Source organism: Ailuropoda melanoleuca, chromosome 13 (genome assembly GCF_002007445.2).
Source record: "Ailuropoda melanoleuca isolate Jingjing chromosome 13, ASM200744v2, whole genome shotgun sequence".
In the NCBI taxonomy this organism is placed as follows: Eukaryota; Metazoa; Chordata; class Mammalia; order Carnivora; family Ursidae; genus Ailuropoda; species Ailuropoda melanoleuca.
In genome coordinates, this window is record NC_048230.1 from 92,321,126 (window position 1) to 92,333,219 (window position 12,094).

The window sequence follows — 12,094 nt, forward strand, 5'->3', positions numbered from 1 at the left end:
TGGGAAATGCTGTCTACTGCAAACAAAAATGAAACCAGTTAAGGCACAAAAAACTCCAGCTTAAGTTTGGTTATTGGTACATTCATTAACTGGAATTTCTTGATTGGCCCTTTCAAGTCATGGGTTGGGGGAGTTTGGGATAATATCTGTGAGAAGCCATCCCTTCTAAAGGGGTCTTTTCTAAAAACCTCACAAAGAGGTGTAAACAACTTCTAAACTTTTGGCAGAGGTTTAAATATCTGGGTTGCTGCCCCCAGAATTCTCAGCCTTATAAGTAATCATAGCAAATGGAGGAAGTCTTTTTAAATAAGGATCATTGTCTGACAGCAAATCTGAAAAGACAAGGCAACAAAGTATGAACCCATCAAAGAGTGATTGCAGCCTGGTCTTGAGGAGTTAAGACGGTGTGTGTACAGAATGGAAATAGAATGGTTGTTCTTGTACTGGCCTTTTCAGCTGGCTGCACAGGCACTTGTGTTGCTAAATGTACTGGGGTATAAACATGTTGGATCATTCCACAGGAAGAAATATAGTGTATATTATGGTCCAGCACATACTTACGTATATAAAATCATATAAGTAACTGAAATAAAAGTTTAATGAACCTACGTGTATTTCCTGTTTTCAGTATAGGCCATGCATGCACTCCATTTTATACCGTATGGAATTATTTTTAAATTTATATATAGATCATAAATAAGTCTATAATACATCATCTATAAATTATAGATAAAACTGAAGATATATTATCCATTTATTTATGTAGATACAAATAATATGCATATTTTCTATTTAAATAGATATTGATCATAACTCAGCAACAGTCTGAAAAACAAAAAGTCACAGTAAATCCTCCTACAGTTGGTACAAGGCTATCGTGAAAGTTCCTTGGCTTCTCATCTTCCAAAGGATTGTCAGCTGCTTTGTCCACATTCTTTCAGCTTCAATGCAGTTTGTGCAGAGTTAATTTATGCATATTACTTTAAGTGTTCTGACATTTTCTTTTGATTTATTTTGTGTTCTCAGTTCTTCCAGCCTTTTTTTTAAAATTAATTAATTTATTTGAGAGAGTGAGAGTGAGAGAGATCACAGAAGGATAGGGAGAAGCTGATTTGATGCTGACCAGGGAGCCTGACTCGAGGCTCGATCCCAGGACCCTGCTGAGATCAGGACCCAGGCTGAAGGCAGACACCCAGCTGACTGAGCCAGGCTCCAACCTTTTACACATAATCTTTGCTCTGCTGATCTTGGCTGTTTTCTTTCATGTGTTGTGGGCCTCAGCTGGGTCCACTTGGTTCTGTTATACATGGCCTTTCATGCTTCAGCAGGGTAACCTAGGCATGTCCCACAGTGGTGACAGGCTTCCAAGAGAAAGAGAGGATGTGCTCTAGAACCTTAGGACTTAGGCTTGGAATTGGTTCACGGATACTTCGGTCACATTCCATGGAATAGGATAATAGACCCCACCTCTCAGTGAGAAGAACTGTAAAGTCGCCTTGGCAAAACGCATGGATATAGCGAGGCTTAAAGGACTGTAACCATTTCGTCAATCTAGCACAGAGTATTAATCCCAAATAAAGCTATATTTTCCTATTCTTAAAATGATAATCATACCTGCTGTTCAAGACTATTATCTGTTCACTACTTCTCTCCTAAATGATGAACTCTTTAGACCTATTTTTTTTAAACTGCTCTTCTGTTCCCCCCAAGATGAGCATGGTACGATGATTTTATTTCTTCCTTCCCCCATATTTACTCCTTTTTTTTTTTAAAAGATTTTACTTATTTATTTGACAGAGATAGAGACAGCCAGCGAGAGAGGGAACACAAGCAGGGGGAGTGGGAGAGGAAGAAGCAGGCTCACAGCAGAGGAGCCTGATGTGGGGCTCAATCCCATAACGCCAGGATCACGCCCTGAGCCGAAGGCAGACACTTAACCGCTGTGCCACCCAGGCGCACCCCCATATTTACTCCTTGAGTTTGAGGTTCATTTATTGCCCAAGGGAGCTCAATTATTCCAACACCATTTGTTGAAAAGAGTGATTTTCTACCTTGAATTGCCTCTTACATCAATGTAAAAAACGAGTAGGCTATCAATGGTTATACTTCTTGACTATTCTGTTCCATGTATTTATCTACCACTTTGCAAGAACCATACTCTAGCTCTATAAGATTCTGGGATAGGTTCCTTGGGATTTTCACAACATGATGCATGTAATCATACAATGTTTCTAGGCATGCATATAATCATGTTATATGTGAATAAGGAGAGCATATAGTTAGGTCATAATTTTATTCATTTTGACAATCTCTTTTAATTTAGATCACTTGCATTTCATGTAATTATTGATATGTTTGAATTTAACCTACTATTTTAGTATTTGTTTTTTGTTTGCTACTTCTCTTCTAATTTTCTGATTTTGCTAATATTTCCTACCTTTCTATTCATTTCAAAAGGGCTTACCTTTACTTCCTGGAATGTTCTGTACTAGTTGCTTTAAACTCCTTGATATTGCATTATTTCAGCATTGGTGTCTTTTTTTTTTTAAGATTTTATTTATTTATTCAACAGAGATAGAGACAGCCAGCGAGAGTGGGAACACAAGCAGGGGGAGTGGGAGAGGAAGAAGCAGGCTCATAGCAGAAGAGCCTGATGTGGGGCTTGATCCCATAACGCCAGGATCATGCCCTGAGCCGAAGGCAGACGCTTAACCGCTGTACCACCCAGGCGCCCCTGGTGTCCTTTTTTTAATTGAAGTGTAGTTGCCGCACAATGTTACATTAGTTTCAGGTGTACAAAGAGTGATTCAATAAGTCTACATGTTACGTTGTGCTCACCACCAGTGTAGCTACCATCTATCACCATACAATGTTATTAAAATACCATGGATTCCCTACACTGTGCCTTTCATCCCCGTGACTTATACTTCTATAACTGGAAGCCTGCACCTCCCACTCCCCCACCAGCCATTTCGCCCATCCCCCTATCCTCCCCACCATGGCAACTGCCAGTTTGTTCTATTTATGGCTCTGTTTCAGCTTTTTGTTTCTTTGTTTGTTTTTCATATTCTACATATAAGTGAAATCATATGATATTCGTCTTTCTCTGTCTGACTTATTTCACTTACAATAATACTCCCAGGTCTATCTGCATTGTTGTAAATGGCAAGATCTCATTCTTTTTTTATGGCTGGGCAATATTCCATTTTATACATACATCTTCTTTATCCATTCATCTTTTAATGACACTTGGGTTGCTTCCCTATGTTGGCTACTGTAAAAAAGGCTACAATAAACAGGGGTGCATATATTTTTTTGAATTGGAGTTTTTGCTTTCTTTGGATAAATACCCAGTAGTGGAATTACAGGATCATATGGTATTCCTATTGTTAATTTTTTGAAGAACGTCCATACGATATCCAGTGTGGGTGCATCTATTTACATTCCCACCAACAGTGCACAAAGTTTCTTTTTTCTCCATATCCTTACCAACACTTGTTATTTCTTGTATTTTTAATTCTAATTTTGGTGTCTGTTAATTGTTTTTTTTTTCCCGTGAGGACTGAAATTTTCTTGGTTATTCATATGCTGAGTAGTTTTGGATTATATCCTGGGCATTTTGAAAGTTATGCTGTGAGACTCTGTCTCTTGTTTAAATCCTATGGGGTTAGGGTTAGTCCACAATAGCTAAATCATGGAAGGAGCCGAGATGTCCTTCAACAGGCGACTGGATTAAGAAGATGTGGTCCATATATACAATGGAATATTACTCAGCTATCAGAAAGAACGAATTCTCAACATTCGCTGCAACATGGACGGCACTGGAGGAGATAATGCTAAGCGAAACAAGTCAAGTAAAGAAAGACAATTATCATATGGTTTCACTCATTTATGGAACATAAGAACTAGGAAGATTGGTAGGAGAAGAAAGGGATAAAGAAAGGGGGGGTAATCAGAAGGGGGAATGAAGCATGAGAGACTATGGACCCTGAGAAACAAACTGAGGGCTTCAGAGGGGAGGGGGGTTGGGGAATGGGATAGACCGGTGATGGGTAGTAAGGAGGGCACGTAGCATTTGTTATCTGAGATAACAAATGTTGAGAATTCGTTCTTTCTGATAGCTGAGTAATATTCCATTGTATATATGGACCACATCTTCTTAATCCAGTCAATCTGTTGAAGGGCATCTCGGCTCCTTCCACAATTTAGCTATTGTGGACAATGCTGCTATGAACATTGGGGTGCATATGGCCCTTCTCTTCACTACATCTGTATCTTTGGGGTATATACCCAGTAGTGCAATTGCTGGATCGTAGGGTAGCTCAATTTTTAACTTTTTAAGGGACCTCTGCACTGTTTTCCCAAGTTCCTGTACCAACTTGCATTCCCACCAACAATGTAGGAGGGATCCCCTTTCTTCACATCCTCTCCAACATTTGTTGTTTCCTGCCTTGTCAATTTTTGCCATTCTAACTTGCGTAAGGTGGTACCTCAATGTGGTTTTGATTTGAATTTCCCTGATGGCTAATGATGTTGAACATTTTTTCATGTGTTTGTTAGCCATTTGTATGTCTTCATTGGAAAAGTGTCTGTTCATATCTTCTGCCCATTTTTTGATTTGTTTATTTGTTTCTTGTGTATTGAGCTTGAGAAGTTCTTTGTAGATCTTGGATACCACTCTTTTATCTGTAGTGTCATTTGCAAATATATTCTCCCATTTCTGTGGGCTGCCTCTTAGTTTTTTTGACTGTTTCCTTGGCTGTGCAGAAGCTTTTTATCTTGACGAAGTCCCACAAGTTCATTTTATCTTTTGTTTCCCTTGCCTTTGGAGATGTGTCATGAAAAAAGTTGCTGTGGCTGATGTCAGAGAGGTTGCTGCCTATGTTGTCCTCTAGGAATTTGATGGATTCCTGTCTCACATCGAGGTCTTTAGTCCATTTGGAGTTTATCTTTGTGCACGGTGTGAGAGAGTGGTCATGTTTCATTCTTTTGCATGTAACTGACCATTTTTCCCAGCACCATTTATTGAAGAGACTGTCTTTCTTCCACTGGATGTTTTTCCCTGCTTTGTCAAAGATTCATTGCCCAAATAGCCGAGGGTCAATTTCTGGGTTCTCTATTTTGTTGCATTGGTCTATGTGTCTGTTTTTGTGCCAGCACCATGCTGTCTTTGTGATCACAGCTTTGTAGTAGCACTTGAAATCTGGCAACGTGATGCCCCCAGCTTTGTTTTTCCTTTTCAACAATTCCTTGGTGATTTGGGGCCTTTTCTGGTTCCATACAAATTTAAGGACTATTTGTTCCAGTTCTTTGAAAAATGTCATTGGCATTTTGATCGGGATGACATTGAAAGTATAGATTGCTCTGGGTAGCATAGACATTTTAACTGTGTTAATTCTTCTGATCGACATTTTAACTATGTTAATTCTTCCGATCCATGACCATGGAATATTTTTCCATCTTTTTGTGTCTTCTTCAATGTCTTTGAAGAGTGATTTGTAGTTTCTAGAATATAGATCCTTTACATCTCTGGCTAAGTTAATTCCGAGATAACATATGATTTTTGGTGCTATTGTAAATGGGATGGATTCCCTAATTTCTCTTTCTTCAGTCTCATTGTTCATGTATAGAAGTACAACTGATTTCTGAGCATTGATTTTGTATCCCGCCACATTACTGAATTGCTCTATAACTTCTAGTTGTTTGGGGGTGGAGTCTTTTGGGTTTTCCATATGCAGTATAATGTCATCTGCGAAGAGAGTGCAGTTTTTATATTCTCACCTCAAGAAGCTGGAACAGGAACAGAAGAACAGGCCTAACCCACACACGAGAAAGCAGTTGATCAAGATTAGAGCAGAGATCAGTGAGTTAGAAACCAGGAGCACAGTAGAGCAGATCAACAGAACTAGAAGCTGGTTCTTTGCAAAAATAAAGAAGATCAATAAGCCACTGGCAATACTTATTCAAAAGAATAGAGAAAGGACCCAAATTAATAAAATTGTGAATGAAAAGGGAGAGGTCACAACCAACACCAATGAAATAGGAAGGATCATTTGAAACTTTTATCAACAGCTTTATGCCAATAAATTAAACAATCTGGAAGAAATGGATGTCTTCCTGGAAACCTATAAACTACCAAGACTGAAATAGGAAGAAATTGATTTTTTAAACAGACCAATTAATTATGAAGAGATTGAAGCAGTGATCAAAAACCTCCCGAAAAACAAGACTCCAGAGCCTGATGGATTTCCTGGGGAATTCTACCAAACATTCAAAGAAAAAATAATGCCTATTCTCCTGAAGCTGTTTCAAAAAATAGAAAAAGAAGGAAAACTGCCAAGTTTTTAAAAAGAAGTTTTATGGATCACTACATCAAAAACTCATGATGTACTGTATGGTGACTAACATAAGATAATAAAAATTTAAAAAATAAATAAATAAAAGAATCTTAAACTTACAGAAATGCTGTAATTACAATGCAAAGAACTTACTCCTAAAACATTTGAGAGGAAGTTGATGACGTGATGCTTTATCACACTGAATATGTTAGCGAGTGATTCCTACAGGTACATTTTCCTCACTAACCATAATGCAACCATGGAATCTAGAGATGAACACAGAGGCATACCTCCTGCCTGATCCTCAAACCCTGTCAAGTGTCAGGGATGGGCATGCCTCCCTTAGCCGCAGCCAATGGCAGAGCAGGTATAATGGGAGCAATATGGCCTTCCCTGCAGAACCATATACTTCTCTCCTTTATAATTCAGAATTTTTCTGAGCCCCTAATACATATATATAATGTTTTTTATTGTAACAAAAGATACAGAACATGAAATTTATTGTTTTAATCATTTTTAATTGTGCATTTCATTGGTACATTCACATTGTTGTGAAACCATCCCCACCATCCATCTCTAGAACTTTCTCATCTTCCTAAACTTAAACTCTGCACTCATTAAATAATAACACCTCATCTCTTCCCACCCCCTTGTCCCTGGCAACTACCTTTCTCCATTCCAGCAGAGCCCTGCCCTGGGCTGATACCTGTTTTATCCTGGGCATTCTCTCCACCCATCCAGGACATTAGAAACCCCTTTCCCCACTGCCAAACACAGCTAAACCTCATGGCAAGCAGGTCAGCAGGTGCCAGAGTTGGTGGAAGGGATGGTAACCCAGCCCCAATGGTAACCCTTCCCTGTACCCTCCTGATGGCTGTAGCCATGGTCAGAGGTAGACCTGGTTTTTACCTCAACTTCCCAGAGCCCACCAGTGTTCCTAAGAGCTCCTGTGACTTGGCAGCTGTAGGATACACTACCATGAGAGCAAGGGAGGTAGGTTCAAGACCCCCATTCAGAGCCTATTAGGGCTGGGTTGGGGCAGGTGGAAGCAACCCTGGAAACAGAGCATATTGCATGCATGTTCCTGAGTCCAAGGCTTATGGAACAAAGCGATGGAAATTGTGAGCCCCTGCTCTGCCTTCTGTTAGTGATGATGAGAGGGACAAGGCAGGCCGTGAAGGGGAGGAGCTGGACAGAACACTGGCCAGCAGCCCAGGGACTCCTTGGGGTAAGGTTGTGTGGGATACAGAGCTTCAGAGAGTGGCCCTGTGCTAGCTGCCACCCATTTGCTGCTGGCCTCCAGGGATGACGCCAGACAGCACGCTCCTGAAGGCCCCTCTGCTTCTGGGGCTCATTGTGCTGGTGCCTCATGTCTGCAGTTCCGACTTTGTGGACATTGGTAGGAGAACAAAATACTTTATCCTGTGTGTTGAGTTTGCAGTATTTCATTTCAACCAAGTCTACCCAGACGAGTATGCGTATAAGCTGCTGTGGGTACGGCGAAGCCAGCGCAAGGTGAGTTGAGTGTCCTCCTTCCATGTGGCTCCATGTTTGCCCTGAGACCACCCTTGGGAGGGGCAAGTCCTTGATCTGCAGGAAAGAGCAATGGATGTTTTAATTTGGAAAATATTGTTTAAAAAGTTACAAGGTTTTATGAGAAGTGTTCCGAGTTTCTGATTTGTTTCCTTCATGTACAAGGTCCCTGAATAGCAGGGGAAGGAAAGAAGGTGAGCAGAAAGCAAGCACTGAAGGCGGAGATCCAGCTGGGGAGTAAGAGAGGGAACAGCTACTGATGAGGTGGCTGGGGGAAGCCAGAGCAGCGGGGAGACAAGAAACCATAAAGACTAAGAGAAGCAAGAGCTAGGAAGCACCAGCCTGAGAAGGAAAGGCGTCACAAAAGTTGAGCTGTGAGGTTCCTGCATGAAACACTGTGGGTCCAGGGTGGGCGGGAGGCAGCAAAGAAGACGGATTGGGACATGTTCTCATGGGGCTGTGGTGCTGGTGAGGACAGGCCAATGGCCCCCAAGTTCATGAATTGGAATAGTGGAAGGCTGGGGAAGAGCAGCAGATGTGGGGGCCCAGGGCAGGGGGAGGCCGGGGGCATGGGGGCAGTCAGGGATGGCATCTCAATGATGGGTACTCCTGAAAGATCCAGTCACATGGAGGTTGGGAATGAGAGGGGCAGGCAACCCCGGAGAGGACCCTGGATGGGGACAAGCTACAAATATACTTGCGGACAGCCTGAAATTCTGTGGACTGGGGTTGTTGGGAAGGAGGTGCAGAGAGGCAGGAGTGCAAGAGGAGGTAGGGCTGGGGGCACCTCAGGGCCCCAGGTGGAGATTCGAGTTGTTATCCTTTAAGATCTGGGGATCCGCAGAAGGAAGTTACTCAGAGCTCCACAGCCCATGGCAGGCTGAGACCAGAATGCAGGGGATGGTCCCCTGGTCACTGGGAAGGAGAAGTGCTGGCTTCTGCATCTGCCGGAGGTCAATGTGGGGTGCACTGATGTGAAGGTGTAGAGAAAGAGGGGGTCAAGTATGGATCCGTGTTTTCCCAGAACATGTGGGTGTACAGTAACTCCATCAAATGAAAAGACAACAGAGTAAGGTTGGAGGAGACATGACAGATCTGGACAGGGCACATCACATTTAGGATTCCTGAAATAGCCCATGCAGAAGGCGGCCATGGGTGATGAGCACTAGGTGTTATACACAACTAATGAATTCTTGAACACTACATCAAAAATTAATGATGTACTATATGCTAGATAATTGAACATAATAAAAAAATAGAGCCTTAAGAGTAGAGAAAACATTGGGCTTGATAGAAATGTGTCCTTCACCTCTGTTGGGCAAACCTTTCTCACTGCTGTTTATTCTTATCACCTCGTGCTTTTTTTAAACAGAATACAGACTGCTGTCCAGAACTCATTCTGTCCACACCCAGATTCTGGTCCCTGCATAAACAGCCCTAAGCCAGGCACCATGTCTGCAGGGCCCTGATGGAGAGAGTCTCACCTCTGCATCACACTGGGTGTGGCCCCCTCCCTGCACAGTGCCCACAGCCTTTCCTCAGTCTTTCCCATTTACTGACCTCTGACTCTCCTTTAGAGAGCAGCCAACCCTGGGCACCTGGAGGATGTGAGAGCCCCTTAGGCATAAAGGCTACAGCTGCTGCTCCAGCCCCTGTGCCCTGTCCTAGCTCAGGGTCTGGGGACCATGCAAGTGAGGCTGGGCAGTGGGGGGGGGGCTGAGTGTGTGTGTGTGTGCGTGTGTTTGTGTGCGTGTGTGTGTGTTGTTGGTGTGTGTTGGGGCATGAGTGGGTATCATGTGTCAGTTGAAAAAACTGAGCCCTGAACAAAGAAGTCAGCCTTCTAGATAATTCAGTCCAGTGAGAAGTACGTTCCTCCCCCACAGTGGTTTCTGACTGCATTTCTAAGTTTGAGTTCTTGCATTTTCATGGACTTCTGTATAACAAGACGAAATAGTAACTTTTGAGAACTTCTGATAGAGACCTAACAAAACAAACACATGGGACAGCATCTTCTTCTTAAATATCTACCTCAACGAAGGTTAACAAGAAGAGCCCTCTGTGCAGCCAGCTCCCACACAAAGAGGCAAGCATTCCCAGCACCCAGGCCCCCTACATCCCTATCTAGATGCTGCCCAGAAAGGGGTTGCCAGCTGTGAGGGCTAATCAGTGGACTAACACACCTGTTATCCTAGTCTCCAGAGGAGGGCTCACTGGTGTGCTCCCCTTGTGTCTGGCTGATGCCACGCAGGCATACGATTGAGAGATCAGTGGTGCTATCAGTGTTGCTGGAGCCCATGCAGGCTCCTTGCTGTGCAGCCTCTGATCCTGTGAGCCTGTTACCTCCTGTGCAGTCATGGCACTGTGGATGTGACTGGCAGGTGCAGGCCATCAGGAGGAGTGCCTCAGGGAAGATTCTAATACAAGCTTTAGGTGTACATATGGATATCTTTTTGTAAGAACAATGGAGAATTAAGAGGAAAAGTTGAAATAATAAATCAATTTAAAAATAAGAAAAATAAGGCATTGTACATATGTATGTCCTTATTCATTTACGTATGTACATTCACAGTCTTTGCCGGTTTTCCTTTTGGTTCTGTTTTTCTTATTAACACAAAGTATTTCATTACAGTTTCTATAATTTGTTCTTAACAGCAGTTTACCTTGATATATTTAATGGAGTTGGAATTGGGCCAAACTATTTGTACAAAACAGGATGAAGATCTGGAAAATTGTCCCTTGCAAGAAGGCCCAGAAGAGAAAAAGGTTAGAGAATACGATGGACATTCATATAAAGGAGGGTTGATGGGAGGAGGCTTAGGGAAGTTGTCAGGGATGATCATGGGCCAGAAAGAGAGTCCTGGCCCCTCTCCTTTGAGGTCTCAGGGCTCTCCACTGAGGGAGGATGTGGTTATTCTAGGCCAACAGAGCTGCTCCCAGCAGAGCAGCCAGCTGAGCCCTGTGCTCACAGGTGGCCTGTGTAATGACCTTCTTGTGTCATTATCTATGAGCTGATATCGTCCAAGGGACTCAGGCCCAGGGCATGAGGCTAAGTCAGTATGACACCCTCAGTGGGCCTTGTCTCAGCCCCACCCCCTACCCCAGCCTGAGGGGCAGCCTCCCTCTGGGTAGGTTTGCAGCTGTTGCTGAGTGTTCAGTGTCCAGCCAGACCATCTCCTGGGCCGTCTGCTGGCTCCCTCAGAACTCATGGGGGCAGGGGGCATCTAGGCAATGTCATGGGTACTGGCAGGACCCCTGAGGGGCAAGTGATGGTCTCACCAGGCACCTTCTCAGGAAACCCTCTCCCACATGTGCAGATTCAGCAACCCCTGCCCATCATTCTGGTGGAAACTTGAGCTCCTCAAATCCTATGCCACTGCTTTGTTTTTGTTTTGCTTTTCATCATTTGTAGTTTTCATGCACCTTGAACTCCTACCCAGTCCTTCATGCTAAGTGCTCTCCCTGTGTTAAACTGTTCTGATCTCATACTTACTTTTTTCAGGTGGACTGCACCTTTATTGTGGATGTCAGACCATGGTTTTCCCAGTTCACCCTCCTGAACAGTACCTGCGTCCAGAAATAGGGAGAGAAGCAGCCCCTGGCTCCTCAAGCAGAAGTTCCCTGGGACTCCTGGGTGGCTCAGTCGGTTAAGCATCTGCCTTCGGCCCAGGTCATGATCCTGGGGTCCTGGGATCAAGTCCTGCATCAGACTCCTTGTTCAGTGGGGAGCCTGCTTCTCCCTCTGCCTGCTGCTCCCCCTGCTTGTTTGCTCTCTCTCTCTGTGGCAAATACATAAATAAAATCTTTAAAAAAAAAAGAAAAAGAAGAAGAAGTTCCTTTCCCTCCAGAGAGCAACAGTCACTCTGTAGTCCCAGGAGGTCTGTTCACTATGAGGGGAATTAAAGGTATCTCAGAGCACTTTCTGGGTCCCTGTCTGTCTTTCACTCTTACGCGTCTTTTATATTTTATAAATGTTGCTGCCTCTGACAAGAGGTAGAGAATTGATCATCATTATTGTTCTTACCTTGACTGTAGGTGCAGAGTGTTGAGTCAATCAGACACTTCAGCTCAAGGGAGGCTGCCCTAGTGATTTTTGCAAGGTCCCCACAGGTTGTTTGGTGTATTTATTCATTCATTCATCCATTCGTCCATCCATCATCAATCGTCCATCTATGTATCCATCCAAGTATCCATTCATTTATTCATTCCTCCTCCAATCTCTCCAT

At 43.3% G+C, this 12,094-nt stretch overlaps 1 protein-coding gene across 3 annotated transcripts; it reads left to right on the forward strand.

The window, feature by feature from the left end:
* The first annotated feature begins 7,460 nt into the window (after positions 1-7,460).
* Positions 7,461-11,542, forward strand: LOC100468619 (probable cystatin-15). Of its 3 annotated transcripts, none has more exons than XM_019806192.2 (3): positions 7,461-7,853; positions 10,584-10,634; positions 11,371-11,542. In XM_019806192.2, the coding sequence occupies exons 1-3, from the start codon at positions 7,644-7,646 to the stop codon at positions 11,449-11,451; spliced, it is 342 nt and encodes a 113-aa protein (XP_019661751.1). In that variant the 5' UTR covers positions 7,461-7,643; the 3' UTR covers positions 11,452-11,542. The 3 variants fall into 3 exon arrangements, with proteins under 3 accessions (XP_019661751.1, XP_019661750.1, XP_002925510.1); XM_019806191.2 differs by having other exon boundaries at positions 7,465-7,853; positions 10,527-10,634; XM_002925464.4 differs by having other exon boundaries at positions 7,543-7,853; positions 10,524-10,634.
* The last annotated feature ends 552 nt before the right edge of the window (positions 11,543-12,094 follow it).